This window comes from Achroia grisella, unplaced genomic scaffold (assembly GCF_030625045.1).
Source record: "Achroia grisella isolate CSIRO2021 unplaced genomic scaffold, CSIRO_AGI_Agris_v1 utg445, whole genome shotgun sequence".
NCBI lineage: Eukaryota > Metazoa > Arthropoda > Insecta > Lepidoptera > Pyralidae > Achroia > Achroia grisella.
In genome coordinates, this window is record NW_026712860.1 from 925,757 (window position 1) to 945,016 (window position 19,260).

At 30.1% G+C, this 19,260-nt stretch overlaps 1 protein-coding gene across 1 annotated transcript in view; it reads left to right on the forward strand.

The window, feature by feature from the left end:
- The window catches only part of LOC131845014 (uncharacterized), a 54,923-nt gene extending 37,364 nt beyond the window's left edge, over positions 1-17,559 (forward strand). The window contains exon 2 of the mRNA XM_059194028.1: positions 16,466-17,559. Coding sequence (XP_059050011.1) covers positions 16,466-17,319 — 854 coding nt within the window. The 3' untranslated portion in view covers positions 17,320-17,559. The remainder of the gene's footprint in view (positions 1-16,465) is intronic.
- The last annotated feature ends 1,701 nt before the right edge of the window (positions 17,560-19,260 follow it).

Genomic DNA, 19,260 nt, shown 5'->3' on the forward strand with positions numbered 1-19,260 from the left:
TATATGTATCAGTTATCTAGTACCCATAACACAAGCTCTAGCTAGCTTACAAGTTAAGCTAGCTAGAGCTTGTGTTATGGGTCTAGATGGCGCTGTGTGAATTGTCCTGAGATTATTATATTATTATTATTATTATTTCAATACCTTTTACTAGCATAACTTATATCTCCAAGTGTATATAGTTCAGAATCTTACAAATTTGTGAGTATGGATAGATAGATGAATGAATTTATCTTTGTTACTCAAATACAAAAACTACTGAACGAATTTTGACGAAACTTTACAGTAACATAACTTATACATCAGAATAACACATAGGCTATAATTTAAAAAGATATTACGTAAATTGGACGAAATATAAATATAAATGTCAAGTAAGTACGATACAGACGAAGTTGCGCGTGTCAGCTAGTGATACATAATTGGACAACCGGAAATAAAGAACTAGTAACTAGTGACTCTACAAATAATGAAGCCATTATCATGATGATCTTTTGTGCCCTTAACTTTCTTGACATTTTGATCATAACTAATCTCCTAGTGAACTATTGGATAATGAATGTGTATTCATAGCTGATTATTTAAATAGAAAGTGTTATTGTGTGGCCAGTTCTGTGTCAATACTTTATTTCGAAGTTACTTGTATGTAAGAATTAGTATTATTCTTGCGACGGACTGAGAAAATGGTAATGTTTTGCAGGTGTCAATTTACTCGTATTGTAACAATATGTTTATCTTACGACGTATAATTAGATTTATTTCGTTTATAAAATGCCAGCTTATGACATTTTAAATGACGACAGTATATGTAAATAAACATAACTTATATTATTACATATGTCACTAATTCAATATAAATGTACATCATTTCAAAATAAAAAATATATAAATGTAATACTATCATAAATATAATAAATTCGTGGTGCAAACATAAGAAATGGTGACAATCTTTGATCTTCAACCTCTGCCCCTAATTTGGTGGCACAGGCATTCCGTCTCTGATTTAATTAACCCACTTTTTATCGATTAACACTAAAATCCGTTGCACCACAATGTTCCGTCATTTGCAATACTACCTGTATGTACTTAATATAATATTCCTAATGGATTCTTGCAAAAATCTGCACACATGTATGTTCAGTTCTATTTCTCGAGAAGAACACAATCTTCTTCAAGAAGCATTGGGTAGCATAGAGTAGTACAAGTTACATATATTAATAATTTATGTATGTACAAGAAATATGGATAAAATCTAACTTAATTAATTATAATTATTATAAATTAGAACTTATTAAATAATATTATCAAGTGAAGATACAGAAGTTACAGATAAAGGACACAAGTACCTCAAAGTTCACCTCGATGTTGCAGAAACTATTTATTAATATAAAATTATTCTGTATAAAAAATATACGTATATTTTTTATACACAGATTTAATTTAGTGATACAATATCAAAATCTACATGCATTAGCTATTTCTATTTATACACATATCTATGGTAGTCATCCTCGGCTTTTCCTTATCCCATATTATATGTGGTCGCCTTAATATGTATTCTCCTCCATTCATCTTTTACAGTTATCTCATTATTTACTCGCTTACTTGCCATATCATCTTTCACACAGTCAGTTTATAGCTTTTTCAGCCTTTTGCTGTCTCTTTTGTTGGAACCCATTCATGTGTACCATTTTCTTGAAAATATTCCCTTTATTACTAAGAATTACATGGCCATGCTACGACAAACGATTACTACTTTCTCACTTTCTCTAATACTCGTATACCCATTCTTTATCTTGTCCATTCATGTCACACCATACATTCATCTCAACATTCGCATGTCTGTTGTATGCAGTAGTCTTTCATCTGTCGCCTTTATGGGCCAGTATTCTGTCAAGTCAGCAAACCAGATCATATGGTCCTGTCAATTTTTACCTTAAGTTTAAGGGGCACACGTCGCCGCAACTTATCGCTACTTTTCTATCGATCTTGCATTAATTCTGTGCTTTAGAGTTCGATCTAATTCGCCATTGCTTTGGAGAAGTAAACCTAAAATCGGATCACATATATAATGGAGTTCTATTTATTAATACTTACAAGTGTGTAAAATGCATATCTATATTATAAATTCATTGTTAATTTAATATGAGTTACTATCACTCTATATATTTTGTCAGCAATAATTTAGATTCATATATATAATCACTCATTTAATTTAATGATGTTCTTTTTTTCGCTGCTTCTATTAGTAAATAAATTTTTAATTTGTATCCTTTATGTATTTTAAAATAATATCCAAGAAATATTTGTAATTTTACCATCTTTTTATTTGTTCTTATTTATAATTAGTTATAAATTAAAGTAATTATAATTTCTTTCGTTTGCTTTATCGTAAGTAGTAATAATAAAATAGGAAATACTATTACTGTAATACATATTTCAATGACCTTCCTTCAACTTCTTTGTTTCTTGCTAGTACCGGATATTCATAGTTCATTATGAATAATGATAAATTAGCGTCTCATGTCGACATATTATTATGTAGTATTGAGTTCTTGACAAAACGACCACGCGTGTGAATATTAGTTTTAATTTACATATTAATAACACCGTGTAACAACAATATTAATGCAATCCCCAACAGAAGAAGTTGTTTCAGAATCGATATCAGCTATTTTTAATATGTTATTAAGAATATTATCATAATCATATAGGTTTAAATGAGCAATTTTTATATCTATTGCGAAAACGGATCTTAAAATTTAGACCAAGTTTTGTGTATAAATATGTTCTTGTTTAACAAATTTCTTAAGTGGTTTTTCTTTCAACAGTATTTATTATGTTTTTCAATTATTATTTATATTTAATAATGAATTCGTAAATTATTCATTAGAAGTATCATAATATTTACCTAGTATTGCTTAAAACTGTAATTTACTGTAAGATTGCTTGAAACTGTATATTTATTCAAGTAATTGCTAATCAAAATTTTTGTCCGCTTTTTTATTTCTAATTTTTATAGTTTATTTAAATGCTATATTTCATGCTAAACCCGTTTTAGACTTTTTCACGGTTGTTTACAACTGTACACATTATAATAATGGGACATTTACCATGACAAGATTATTTAAGGTGATTTGTGATAGCGTGGAAACATCGGGAGCTCTTAATGATATTATTATGATAAATATTCCGTTTATGTAATGTACACAGCATTTCATGCTATTCAATTACTTTATGTATGTCCAAATTGCTAACAACTATTAAATAACAATACACACAATATTTATTATATTGAAAATCTATTATACATGCTGTTGTAATTCTGTATTCAGAATCATTCATCAATATATTATAAATTCCTTGGATGTACCCACTACCGTGTCATGTATGCTATTTATACCATTATATAAGATACACACGAAAACATAATTATGTAACAACAATGAAATAAACCGTCAGTTTTGTTTTGACACGCCCCTCTATAAATTTTCTTCGCACTCGTGTGAAACTTTGGTTATCAAAGGGTAAATAAAGGTCAGAGTAGGTTCAGAACTTGCATAATTTTAGGAACGTGTTGATATCAGTCGATACCCGGAAACAATTATTATAATTCGTCATCAGTCAGGTGATGAAATGAAATCCATATGTCTAATTAACCTTAAGTAATTGATTTTACGCTTAAGTTGAGAGATGAATTTGTCTCAGTTCCATTACTCTGTATTAAATAATATTTCATAAACAGTCTCGATGATCGCGGGTTCGACACCTTGCAAGAACAAACATTTGTATTTAAGAGGATAATTGTTTATATTGGTTTAAGTATTGTCTGAGTACATTATTTACATACTTACAAAATAAAGTATTTAAATTACCGTCACTTTTCATTTTTCAGGATTATTATTATTATTATTATATTAATTTCATTATATTTTACATAAATAATTCTGAGGTTATTTTAAATATGTAGCTGCATCTTTTTAATATAATACTGCTGTTAAAATCTAGATTCAACTAAAAATAATTACATCATCTTCCACTAAAAAAAGCCATTCATCGTTATGATATGTATAGGCAACTAATATGGGTATAAGGCACCAGTGGTCATTTATTTTCTGTTAAACAAATTTATAAAATCGTCTAATGTTGGTATGTATTATGATTGTATGTCTAGATGTTACTTTGGACAGATAGCCATTCTTTAGTATCACATAATGAAAGTACGTATTTTATAATCAAATAAATCTATCAAAAATATAACTATATCCACACAATTAGGAGCAGTATTTTAGCTAAAGTTGACACCTAAATGTTAAGTTGAAAAAAAACTTCCAGTTGTATGTACAAAAATAAAGATATAAATATTTATTCTTTATAAACTAAAAACATCATATTTCTTTTTTACAAAATTAGTATAGATAAATCGCTATCCCGAAAATGATCTTTTACAAAAGCGAATTACAAATTACAATTGTTAAGTAGACGTAACAAAACTGTTACACATTATTCAAAGACCTAAGCGTCCAATGATATTTACGAGTACGAGAACGAGAACATAACCAACATTATTTTTTATGCCATCAATTTATGTAAATATATTCGTTCCAATTCATTCAGTACATTCGCCGTATAAATAGTACGTAAAGGTAATTTGGCATATATCTGTAACAAATTAGATGTAGTAGGTAACTTGTAAAGATTTCAGTAACCTACTTTCATTTTTATAGTTATAATATAATTAAGTTCAAATACAACTGACGACATCAGTGGTCCAGCGGTTATTACTCACCGCCTTGTTTCCGGTTCAGGTTACAGGTTCGATTCCCGTATCGGTACAAGATTTTATATTCCTGAGTAATATAGGTTTCCAAAAAATCTAATTTAAGCAATTTTATATGCTGTTTGTTATTTAGTGCTAACACTCTTGGCACAAATTCTGCTTTATATTTGAGTAGCTCGCTATGGGTACCACTACGTGAATAGTCCGTTATTAAAAAAAATGTTACGTTCATCGTTATAAATAATGTTTATAGTAAATAAATAAAAGAAACTGAATGGTAAACAATGAAGAACTATGGAGAAATTCGTGTAATGAACTAAATAGAATTAGGTAATCATTAATAATTTTAAATAAATAACTAACACTTAGTTCCGTTCATTTTATTTATGCACGAAATGCTATAAATAAAATGCAATTGTATGAATGGTTCATAACAAAATACATTATTATGATCGACTTAATTCAAAGTTTTCATTGTTTTCTTATATCATTATTATAATATAATGAGAACGAATAGAAAAATGTTACTTATTTTAAATTTACATCTAATATTCTGTACTTAGTTTGTTTTCTATTAGGTTGACAAAGTCCAATATTAGTTTTTCTCATACATCTTCCATGCACAGAGAACGATCAGTGATCTATCAGTTATATATATATATATATATATATATATAGAATCTAATATAAAAAATCTCGTGTCACAGTGTTTGTTGACTCCTCCAAATCGACATGACTAATTTTTATTAAAATATATTGATAAAAATCAATATTTTTATATAAAATCATATTTGGTAGCACTGAAAATAGACCATAGGCTATTTTTAAATCCTTAAATGATAAGGATGGTCCAGAAATAATTTATATGGCAAGCAATCTTTTCCAGGTCAGCCTGTAGTAAAATAAAGTAGATGGATAGTAAGATTACGCCTACTCTTGTCACTATCTATATGTATAGTAACTGTCTTCGGATCTACCGATCGCATTGAAATGTCAAGTCACGAAGTGAGAGCTAGTTTGCCATAGTAGATTACAATCGTCCCAAAACTTTCGGTTTCTATCATCATATAAGTATCTACTTATACCAGTTCATTTCGAGTATGTATTTGCTGATGACATAAAAAGGATAAATATAATTATTTATTTGTACAAATAATATTTTTTAATGTAAATACAATATGCAAACAGAAATACAACAACATACAATTACTAAAATATGAAATGTCAAATAATAATATTTTAGATTTCGATCTGTTTTATAATTCTTTAGAGCTTAAGAAAGTTCTAAATTAATAATGTATGAACCCGAAATTAAAACTGTCGACAGTCGAATGTGAGGTAGCTAGTACCTTACTCTATATATAAAAATGTTACATACTTGTACGATTGCACGCAAGTGTAGAAGAGATGTGTTAGAAGATAAGAAGTGCTTTAAGTCGATCAATAAGAGCAATGCAACAGCAACATCTTTATTGCTCTGCATTATGCCAACGTAATGCTTAACGATTTGACAAATTACACCAATCATTTATGGTCTCAACTGATGTAACAGGGAACTTAGTTTCATTTCATTCCGTTACGAACTCCCTTTGAATAGATGTCGTTTTAATGATTGCACTAAATTATCTATAATACCTGCTTACAGTCACGCTTCAAATTATACAGTTGCATATACTGTATTATGCAAATACCCAAATAAAGAGTTCAATGCCCTTAATTACAGTATTTTATTACACATAAAAATATTATTACACTAAAAATCAAAGTATAGTGTACTTAGCTGCAATATAATTACACAAAATATTTTTATAGGGGAATAACATTGCAGCATTTAGCAAAATAGTTTACCATCATATTGTGATAGAATATACCTAGTTTGCGACAGGACTAATACATAAGCTTCCGATGATGATTTTTTTAACAGTATATTTATCAAATTTTATATACGTAAATACTTTTATAAGATGTTTCTATGACAAAGTGTTAATATAATTATTCTAAGTTTAACATTACATTTTCTAGCCTTAATGAATAGAAGAACAAGTCGTATACATATATGTAAAATCAACAATCTTTATTTCTAGGATTGTCCTCATTCCGAAGCCTGAGTATTATTACTAGCCACAGATTAATTATTAACAGAGCGTAAAATTGACAACACAATATCCCATACAAATGCATATTAGACCTTGTATTAAGCCATTCTAAAAGATAGCAAAATGATATGCATCGTATTGACTGAATGTTTGTTGATGCTAGGATTCATCACGAGATGCGATAAACTGCCTGCTATTCACGACTACATACTTCAGAGGTAAAGATATCTTAACTTTATTAATTATAATCATTTATATATTCATTTATTAGATCATCTAGATTTCATATACAACATTAAATGCTATTGGTTCGCCACATTTAATACTTATACATAATTATAACAATTACAAATTAGCATGTAATAACAAATATATGAACTGTATTGTAACAATTATTTATTATTTAAATCAATATAAACGTGTACCTATGCATTTTTAATAAATTGATTGCTTATAGTACTTTTGTAAAATTCTAAAATTTTAGTACCTACGTGTGAAGGAGCGTATAGAATCATGAAATGATTGTAAGATAAAAATATAAGAGGACATAGTCTAATTCTATTGTAGTCTAGTCTAACTACATGTGTGCGGATGTAGACTAAAACGTCGTTTATATCAATGATTTAGAAGAAGTAAAGATACCAATTAGATTCACAGAATGAGTATACCGCATTAAGTCTGTTGTAGATCGCGATTGCTCAATTACTTGCCTCACCCCATGCCGTAATCATCAAAAATCAAAAGTACTTAGCGAAAATTAGCATTTGATTAATGCTTCGTTGAAGAAAGAATTATAATAATATGTGTAATTTGTAGAATAAATATTTAATGTTAAATAGAATGCTAAACGTCTTTATAATAGAAATATATTTAACATATATTTTTTTTGTAGAAATGTGTATTATAATTTTTATACATCGATTTTTTAGGTAAGTATACCTATATATGTAGATTAATTTAACGTAATTTACCTATGCTTAGAGTAATAATCGCTACATAGCTAGATTTCTACAAAAAAATTTACAACTATAACTTGTTAAAAAGTCTTTTTAGTTATTAATTACGTAATCGATCGCAATATTTAGAAAATATTTTAAGAGTTTATATTCTCGTCATACTTATCATCAGTCATTAGGCTATAATATGAATAATAAATGGCGTTCTTACAACGTAGTCAAGTAAAACAGAAACAAAACAAAAAAATTCATTTGGAACAAGCCGCAATGTCCGCATATCCCTAATTGAGCACACTACTTTAAATTAAGTTTAGTATGTGTGTACTAGATAGAATGTAATCGTGCAAAACATGTGTGGTATACGACATATTACCTCAGCCCGAGCTTCACTTCTTATGTCATTGGTCGCTTGTACAAACGCGCGAAAAAGTATTACGACGCGACGTGTTGGTAAAGATCCGCCACTTTTCGTGTTTACATGCAATTAATTCATTGATGAAATTGTAATTAACCGTTTTAAACAAGATACGCAATTTACAACTTACATAATGTTGATATTTTTTTTAATGTTTTTACACATGATCACATTACCATCAAAATATTAGAGTAATAATTTAAATTTTTATAGCTATAATGTAATTTAACTATTGCTTATGTTTACACATGGAAATTTAAATATATGTACACTTAATGAAATCGACTTATAGAGTAACTTACTTATCCTAGAGTCAAGGTAATGGGAAAGTTAGCAAATACAATAAATGGCATACTTGTATGGAATACGTGACCGCGGCAAAAAGGAACGGCATTAAATGGCAACCGCTTCGTAAACAGTAATATAATCCAAATATGCTAGCTGTATATTCGTTTGCTAAATGAACCTTTGATACAGTGTATGTTTCGGTTATTACTATTAGCCACAATTTATAAACTCTATATTCGATCTAGTAGGAAGCGTAACTATTAAAAGTAAAGTAAAGTAAGAATATTGTTAATTTTAGTAGCTAACCTATAAAAATTAACAATATTCTTATTTGACACAAAACACCGATGATATTATTTATAATAATAAGGACTTCTATGGGGACACAATACACTTCACTTCTCATTCAATAATATTAATAATTGTTTAGATAAATTGTTGCACTTATTATTGTCAACAAAATTCTAGTCTAATTTGCATACTCTGGCAGAAATAAAACTAAACATGACTTCTTTCATCAATTGAATATATAAATTGATTCTATTGATCTAGTCTTGCATTTTAAGTACGACGAAGTATGTAAATGTGAAATTTAAAAAATGTCTTTTCGTCGTGACTGTATCAAAATAGGAAGAAATATTTCTGGTTTAAGATTTATAGTCCAACACGAACTCCACTTGTCACCAGTATACGTTCAAATCTCTATTTGTTGGTCTTCCGGGGACAGTGGTAGAGACGACGCTAACACCTACCTCAATTAGTATGAAAACTACTACATTTATACATACTTGCCATGATGTCGTTTATTTATTTATGCACATAAATCCCTGTGTTAATCAATTTAGCACACCGCCTTACTTCAAATGGTCGCGGATTCAATTTCTCGCACAGTACAAACATTTTTATCCATGAGTATCATTGTTTTCTCAATGTTTTCTATGTATATTTTGAATGTATCTAAAAAAATGTGTTTTTGTGTAATTACCACAATTCTTCAATTATTTAATCAACATTTAGCGGACTAGTAAATTTGAACTTAACTTGCTCAACTTCATTTCAATATTCATGTAAAGTAAACAGTATTTAGACTCTTTAAATGTCTAAGACCTATAATAAAACACAACCTACGACAAAAATGTAGGATACGAAGAGACTCATATATACAATTGCGATATCTATTTAAATTCACACTCGTATCATTAGTTCCGTGTTTTCATTATAATATCTCAGTGACTTCCGAAGACATTGGATATTCGTGACTAACGTATTCCAACAATGGCTTTGTAATGAAACATTATTATGTTATAAATGACTGTCACTTTTGTCGAGTTATTTTGACTTTTCAACTCTTGATTTGAATGATCGTTTTTGTAGTATTTACATAGAGGACTGCATATGTAGAGATTATAAATTAGAATACCATTTCAATATAATGTTAAAAAACAAGATTAATACAATACTAGTGTAGTGAACATTACTTCATAACCGTAAACAGTGGTAGGTATCTTTATAGTTACTGAAGTTATTGGGTTTCGTAACTGTTTATGAAAATTTGTCAAAATCAATCTTCACAACTGTAATATTAGAACAGAATAGGAAATTCTTTATTCAATTAAACTAAAATTTTAAGTATTTTTGAATAGTTATGCTTATTTGTTTTAATCTATTGCTCTTTCTGAATACGGTCTTATAACAAGAAGAACTATTAGACAGAAAGAAAGATTAGACAGTATCGCCTTCAACAAGGGTAGGTGGTGAAGGATACCTGTTTAGATAAAGTTAATAGGTCTTTTATGGGAATGGACATTTACTATATGATACTAAAAATAGTTCAGATCTGCCTTTAAATTAATTAAAAAAAAATGAGAAACACTTATTGAATAAAGTCTATTACTTCGTAAACGATTATTTTGGAGTCGACCTTGTATAACGTTAGTTGTTCAGACAAGGGATTTATTATTTTAAACATGTTAGACACACTACTTAAATGTTATGTAATGTTTAAAGATTGAAACTGACTAAAAAATAATACCTTCAGAAAATGTACTAGTTGAGTTTCCACCAACTCTCAAGTGAAGTAGCTAGTCGAATTGTACGGTAGGGATAGTCATAAAAAATAAGACGGTCCAAAGGTTCTACATGAATAGAGCTTCAGTTTGACATGGAAGAGTAAGACACGGCGTGAAAATTATCTATGTCTGTTTAGATAATATTAACAAATATATATAGTTACATATGAATAAAGAATGACAACGCATGCGATATACCACGGTGGGGTGGCACAATAGATAATATTCATTCAGTCCTTAATAAAAAATATATAATTGTTTAGATATCATTCCAGTCGCACTAAAAATGGTAGTTATGTATGTTTTCGTATAAATATAACTATGTAATATTAATAACACAATAGAAAACGCCATGGGCCATGGGCCATGGCGCACGCAATGGGCCATGTTATTCCCGCGACTTCGTCCGCGTGGAATATGACTTTATTTTTCTAAAATAAAAGTAACCTAAGTTACTCCTTATTATATCAGCTACCTGCTAACAAAGTCTCGTCAAAATAGGTCCAGCCATTTCAGAGATTAGCCGGAACAAACAGACAGACAGACAAATATTGTAAAAAAAAATATTTTGGTTGTTGGTTGTTGGTTCATATGCACGTAGTAAAAAACTGTTATTTCAATATTACAAACAGACACTCCAATTTTATTTATATTTATAGACAAATTAATTATAGAATTAAATTAAAATAATTAATAGTTGAATATGACAACTTCTGCCTAATTAGGTTATATATTAGTTAAGTCATTGACACACGAACTTTTGTCATTAAAGCTTTTAGTAAATCGATGTCACGCTCCAAATTGCGTCATTTAAACCAGCAAGACGAGTTGCATTGAGCAATCCTTATTCCTTCCTTCTTAAAAAAGGAATTAGTTCTTCAATTTTAAAATAAAACATTTTAATTATTATATGGATGATAAATAAACGGTAACTTTATGTGTGAGTTAACGTTACTAGTGGAGGACAATAGAATGGGCATGAAATCAGATCCACTATCACATTGTGACCAATTCACCGTGAATTAACCGCGATGCTTTCTTAGAAAACCTTAGGGTTCACCTGACATGGTCGTAGCACTAGAATCAATCCGATTCCGCTCAGTTAACTTATATTTAAACACTTTGGTGGGTGTTTCCTTCAAACTTAATCAGACGAAACATCTACAAAAATTTTAAACTATAATAGCATAACAGGTAAAAATTTCCTATTCTGTATAATAATATCCTATTTTTTTGATTTTGCAGGAATATTACGAGGAATTTAAATATAGTATTTTTATTGTATGTAGACAATAATAGAACTTGCGATTAACTTATTCATAACATAAATTGCTAACATTGAATTCCCACGTAAACATTCACAATCAGGTATTTATAACAATCATCTTCATAGGTACCTGAAATAAAACTCGATAAATACACGTATATCAACCGCACATAAATATTCATAGATTAATACTACATAATGGAGGATATTGCAATAAGTAGAATAATTTAGGTTCTGATTGTAATTTGCCTTAGGCTCTGGCTGTCAGGAAAACACTGCAATTGTGGTTGTTGAAGGAAGCGTTTAGAAACTAGAAATATGAAGTACATTAGTGTTTATCTCTACACACTAACAGCAATATATTATTGTAATTATATGTTATTAATTAGATATGCGGAAATCAATTTATACCGAGCAATATTATTATTATTATATAAGACAGAAGCACAGATAATATAATAGACAGAAGTGACTTTAATAACTTTGTTATTAAATTAGATATTTACATTATTGTAGTAGGTAACTACATCTGATAGTTTAGGATGATCAATTTGATGTAACAATATTTATTCTTGTAAATATAATTGTTAACACTAATACTTATAAAATTTCTCACATTTTCCTTATTTGAACAAGCCACCATCATCGCCTGTTAAAAAGAAAATAATTAGTATATTACATATCATACGATACACTATATACATATAAATGGAAGTACTCGTAGGTATATCCACACGCATTGATGATATATTGTTGCTTTTAACTGAATTTCTTAGTGCTTTGTGATTAAATAAAGAGAGAACTTTTACGAATTAACACCAAAATAGATTTTATTTCAGTTTTATTTTCTTATAGCACATTTTATGAAATCAGAAAGGAGTGACCGTAGTGATTTTAGATCTGGTTTGTATTTTTTATACCCCATTGCTATACTCGTGTATCGCGTCATAATCTCAGTGGGACCCTAATGTGCTAGAAATTTCTCAATAACTTATCACGTAACACCGCAACTATTACAAGATATTATGTAGAATATATCAGTAACTTTTTTAATAAACCACAAGAATTAATGGGACGGTACGCAACTGTAAGACGTATTTCATTCTGTCCCACTTGTTTATATGGGTAATTTAGAATAACGATATTACCAAAAACGTCTGAATAGAACATTAGAAATAATTTCATAATATTTCTGAGTCATTTTTATGGTCCTCATAACTGTCCACGCTTATAAATTTACTACTACTTCTAAGTATAAAGTTGTGTGACAATGACCCAACTAGTAATTGACGTTCTACCGATAGAAACCGTACATAAATAAAAAAATAGGTAAATTACGTTTGTTTGCTTTTAATAATTCTCAATTCTATAAAACCTGTTTCTTCTGTGTGTACAATTTTTTTTGCAGACTGTTAAGTCTGCTCCTGTATTATATATCTGTTATGATAACTCTATAATAAAATTATATATAATATTAAATCTAACGTAACAAATATAATACCAAATAAGTAAATATGTATGTATGGTAAATTTCATTCATAAAAGTCATACAAACTATTAACTATTACTATCTTTAACGTAAACATTTTATAACTAGGTATATACACACGTATATTATATACACGTCTATTTATACTGTTTAAAAATGTATAGGTCGTTGAATCCTCTCAGTAAAGTCCTCAAATTTTTACGGCAAAGTTCCTGGTGAAAGTTATTCATCGGCCCATGAGTGCGTGTGGGTCACAATATATAAACCATTATGCAAGAATCACCACCATATAAAGTAATATGACAATAAGAATATTAACGAGCTACTATCATTTTTCTCGTGTAAATACCATGACCGACATGTTGACTCTTTTGCATTATAACTAAAAGGTATATGCTTGGGGTTATCAAATGATATTTTGTTATAAAGAACGTAATAAAATACACATCTCAATGTAAAAATATAAACATTGCATCTTGTATACAAGATGTTGTCTTTAAAGTCAATAGATTTTCAGCAAATTATTTAGCTATACCTATACCACAATGCAAAGCGATATACGTGATTTCTCTTTGCTAATTCCTGACAACTTTGTTTCTTAATGTTTAATTATAAGAAAAATTGGAAGATTACTCAACCATTAAACTGTGAATGTAACTTATTATTTTGATAATAATAAAGTATTTGGATACTTCACTGGATATATTAGGTTATTTTACTTTACTGGTTTATATTTATGTACCTACATACTTTATAATTACCATGGTTGCTTTTTTAAGTAGTAAATCCTAACAATTCAAATTAAGACAGTTTTTTTTTAATGCAGACAACGCATATAATGGTGAGCCCATAAATAGTTTCTTTTTAAATTGCTGTAATGAGCTCAATTGCAAATCAACTGAAATAAATGCAAATCGCAGAATAAGTTGTCTCCGCCTATCCAGTAAGTTATAACATGTTTGTAAATAAATAAATATTATTTACCAAATAGAACGAATAAAAAAATATTGAATGGTTAGAAAAATAAAGCAAATCGTTATGGTAATTCGAGATTGCAGACCGCAAAATGTCCAGTAAGTATTTACTTGTGACATGTGAGGTGATGCAATAAAAACGTTTTCTCTGCACTTGAGTTACCTGATGTTATGGAAAAGTACTCACTTAGTTATGCATCGATCCGTTGACTAACAGTAACAAGAGACATATAGAATCAATGATATCACTAAAGAAAGTTATTAAAGACAAAATCTCATTGTTAATGTAAATATTATGAAGAGGTAATGTTTATGAGTCTGTAAGGGGTAATCTCTGGATCAACTGAACCGATTTTTATTTTTTCTGAAAATTATTGTAGTGTTACATAGCTCATTTGACGAGAAATGTTATAGACTATATAACATATCGTTGGGATCAATAGCAGCCGAACTGCAATGAAAAATGTTGCAATAAAGTGGGAAAATACAACGCAGATATAGTTGTTGTGGTCTGAATAGTGTGATATGAGTACTTAAACTGAGTTAACTTGTAGGGTACGGATACATTACAGTTTAGTCCTTAAGAATAACATCGTACTATCATAGCCATTAGTATGTATATGTCACGGATTTGATACTATTCATGTATATAATAATATGGTAGATGCGAAATATTAGATATCTATTAAATACTGTATGATCTATATTGACATTATTATTTTGCTCAATTATATAAAAAATACTAATATTTCAAAAGCGCTCTAAGAGTATTTCAATTGTTATTTCTTAATCTATTGTACTTGCGTACAATCAAGTTTCTGACAACTTGCCAAATTTGCGGTATATTACAGTGATATTTTGACACATTCCCTTTCATCATCTTAATTCAATCAGCACACAAGATAATTTAATGGTCAATTTAAAAGTTGTATTATAATCCATAGCCTAGTGATATGAAAAAAACTGTAAAATATAAGAATTCAGTCGCACAAAATTCAGTCATTTTTTAATAATAATAATAATAACCCTGATAAATCCACACAGCTCCATCTAGTCCCAAGCTAAGCAGAGCTAGTGTTTTTGGTACTATACAACTGACACAAGTACTTAAACACATTTTTTAGTACATATATAATATACATAGAAAACACCAATATAGACAATCACTCATGAATACAAATGTTTGTACATTGCGAGGAATTGAACCTGCGACGATCAGAAGTAAACAGGTGTGATAAACCGCTAGGTCACCGAAACCGATTTAAAATGTCCTTCTCCAAGTCTGACAATACTGTGTTCCCACTCGTATGTTATCTTTCCTATAATATATGTTATATGGGTACTTGTTGCACTAAAGATTTCACTTACTACATATAACCTAATCTATTTGTTTTGATTACAAATTAAACCGCATCTTTGCATAGTGTTTCGTTCACACGTTTCTATCCTTACATATATAAAGCAGGAAATATTATGTATTACGAGCTTTATGCGGTAGCGAAACAACTCTAAGGACACTGTTCTACGTCACTGTACTTATAAATCATGTCTTTATTACACCATACATACTCTTACTACCGTAGTGTCATGTCAAGTTTGACGCCTACATTTCGATTTAATTTATACGATTATAGAAACAATAGATGCATGAATAATTTATAAATAACAAAACGCAACTTAAGATATGTTACAGCGTTAAGCTAAATGTATGTATATGAAATTACATATTCCATTTGAGGTCAGCTTAGATTTGTTTATTTTACTTAGGTTGTTTTTGACATAATTAACTATATTGTCATCAATAAATTTCTTAATAATATTATAATAACTCAGGACAATTCACACAGCGTCATCTAGTCCCAATCTTATGATCCCTTGTGTTATGGGTACTAGCCAACTAATAGAATACTTAAATCTGTTTTTTTTTTTCATAGATACGTACAAATGTTTATACTGTATGAGGAATCGAACCCGCGACTATTGGAAACAATGTGCTGAACCGCCAGACCACCGAAATAAAAGTATTCTCTCTCACTAGCGTACTGCAAATACTCGCTGGGACTAGCACGTAGCCTCTAAAGTACATATATTTAAGAATTATATATTGACATGCTTCTTTATTTTGTTACAGATGACATAGATCTATCCGCAGAATCTTCAGAAATCATATCAGAAGCAGTGCCCGCGCCGTCATCTCTACATGAGACGGCTCAACTACCTGCTGTAAACACTGAGCAGACAGATCATTCCATCGAGCTCGTTGGCGACTCACAGAATTTCTTCCCATCGTTCGCTAACCTCTTTGAGTCCCGACCGCGGAGTAACTTCGGGCTTGGCTTCGGCAATGAAGGAGCTTATAGTCAAAGGCCTAATTCATATAGATCTCTCCTGAATTATCCACTCTTTGGCAACTATAGAAATGTTGATAATTTCGGAAAACAAAATACGGCTTCCGCAGCTCCGCTCGTCGATGCCAGTTCCAGTGTCCTAGGTTCCGGTAATTTCGGAATAATTAAAGGTGGCACATTCTTCGCTCAAAATGATGACGAATCGGAGTACAGTGACGGATTCAGCTCATTTTATAATAACGGTCATGGTAGGCCATCTATAGGCGTCGGCTACATTGCCAACCCTCGCCCGAATTACAATCAAGATCAGTTCGCTAACTTTAGAGATTTTGCCGATATCAATACACCGTCAAACTCTGCTTACTCGCATTATGTTGTAGTGTATGCAAATAAGAATGCCACAATGGATGAAATTTCAGAAGAAACACGAAGAGTGATATCAGAACCGAAGAACATCATTGAAACTTTACAGCGTTTAGACGACACGACAACTCCTAAACCAAAAATATCTAAAGCGAAAGCAAAGTTGGAGATCACAAAGCAAAAGATGCTAAACAAGAAAACCCAGTGGAAGAAGAAAAACTCGAAATATAACCAAAAGCACGATCCGGAAGAGCCATTATTAGCGTTAAGTTAAAGCTTGTGCTAGTAGTAGTTGAAATACAGAGACTTGCGTAATGTAAGTGATATTACCAGTAGACAGTGTTGTGACGTGCATCGGCACTGGAAAAGGCGTGACAAAAAGTTCACTGTCTAAATTTAATTTTATATAAGTGCTCGTATATGTTAGAATTGTGCAACTGATCGGAGTGTATGAAAGGAGAATAAATGTATATACTGTGTTTGATTGTTAATGGTGGATAATAAATTAATGTTATAAGTGTATTTGAGTTTTTTATTTAGCCTCTTAGTTAAATATCTATAATTTTATATAATAATATCTAATAACCCCGAGACTATCCACACGTTGGCGCTGTGTTAGTCTCAAGAGCTATATGTTACGGGTTCTAAACAAGTGATATTAAAACTAAAATACTCATCATACTCATGAATACTTGTACTGCGCGAGGAACAAAAGACAACATTCAAAGAAAGCCGCTATAGGTACCAGGCCAATATACCTGTCAATAGTCTTCACTAGTAGTCGATAATGATATTCTGTTGTTGATTTTTACACTTGCTGTATTACGCGACGCTAATTGCATAGAATACCGCCTATGTCCCTTAATGACTATTTATATTATTCATTACTATTAATAAAAACTGGCTATAGACTTCTCATTACATATGTATGTACCTACATCCAAAAAAGACAATTCATTCATTTTTCCAGTAATAGTATTATTACAAACAAATGGGTATCCACTTTATACCCACTTGTTTGTAATAATACTCTACTTATAGTATATTTTCAAATAGCGTAAATTAATACGAGTGTATTTATGAAATGACACTAATTAGGTACACAATATGCTCTAAAACCGTGCAGCATTAAACCAGGGCGAAAAAGGAGATATTTACTTTTCTAAACCATTACACAACAAAAGCCTGCCAACGTAGATTCTTGAACTATTAGATTCATCCACAAAATTTACTCAGACAATTACGACTCCTCTAGGTCTTTAAAGCTAGGAAATACAGGCAGGTTAAGAATGATCACCAAGGATGCCAATATCGTAAGATTACATCAAAATCTCGTATATTAGGTACCTCAATTTGTTTAATTTTTTAACGAAAAAATCTCGTACAAAATTGTACGAGGATATAAATATCATCTTACCGAATGTCAAAAATCTCGTATTTTTATGAGAATACTTCTACGGTTGGCATTGCTACCACCAAATGGTAATAATCAGGTCTGCGCGTAACCATTCCATATATATATTTTTTTATGATAATGAAATGGTGCACTCGCCCGCCCTAACGGTTTACGCTGGGGAGTTTTTTATTTACCAGTGGAGGTTCATAAGATTAACATGAGGTCAGGTCAGCTAACCCATCGTGACAAATTCACTAGGAATCATCACAATGGTTTCCAGGGGGAACCGCGTGGAGGTCAACATGACATAGTACATTGCTATTATAGGGTCATGAGTCCACGTTACTAACAATCCCCTTACCCCTATATTTTTAATTTGTTACATGGTTTTATTAAGTACATGACTTACAATTAATTACATACGTTAACAAATAATTGATTGTTAAGGTGTACCTTAATACACCTTAACAAATCGATTATTTGTTGGGGTGTGCGAGATACTTTGTGTAATGAAAATAAAATCTTGTCACAGTAAGCTTAAAATTTAAATACGATTTAGAAGAGTACCTACAAGTAAACTGTACACCGTTAGAAAGACAAATATTATACATCACATATATACGATGTACGGTACAAGGAATCGAATCCACAACTATCGGAAGTTAGTTAGTTAGTAGTTGATCGGTAGTTGAAATCAGATTATTCGTTTGAATGATGTTAAGACAGTAATAGATCCTAGAATTTGTATTCACAATATATTATAGGTATAGGTATATTTACAAATAAAAAAAAATATAAGTAAAAATATAAGAAGTAGTG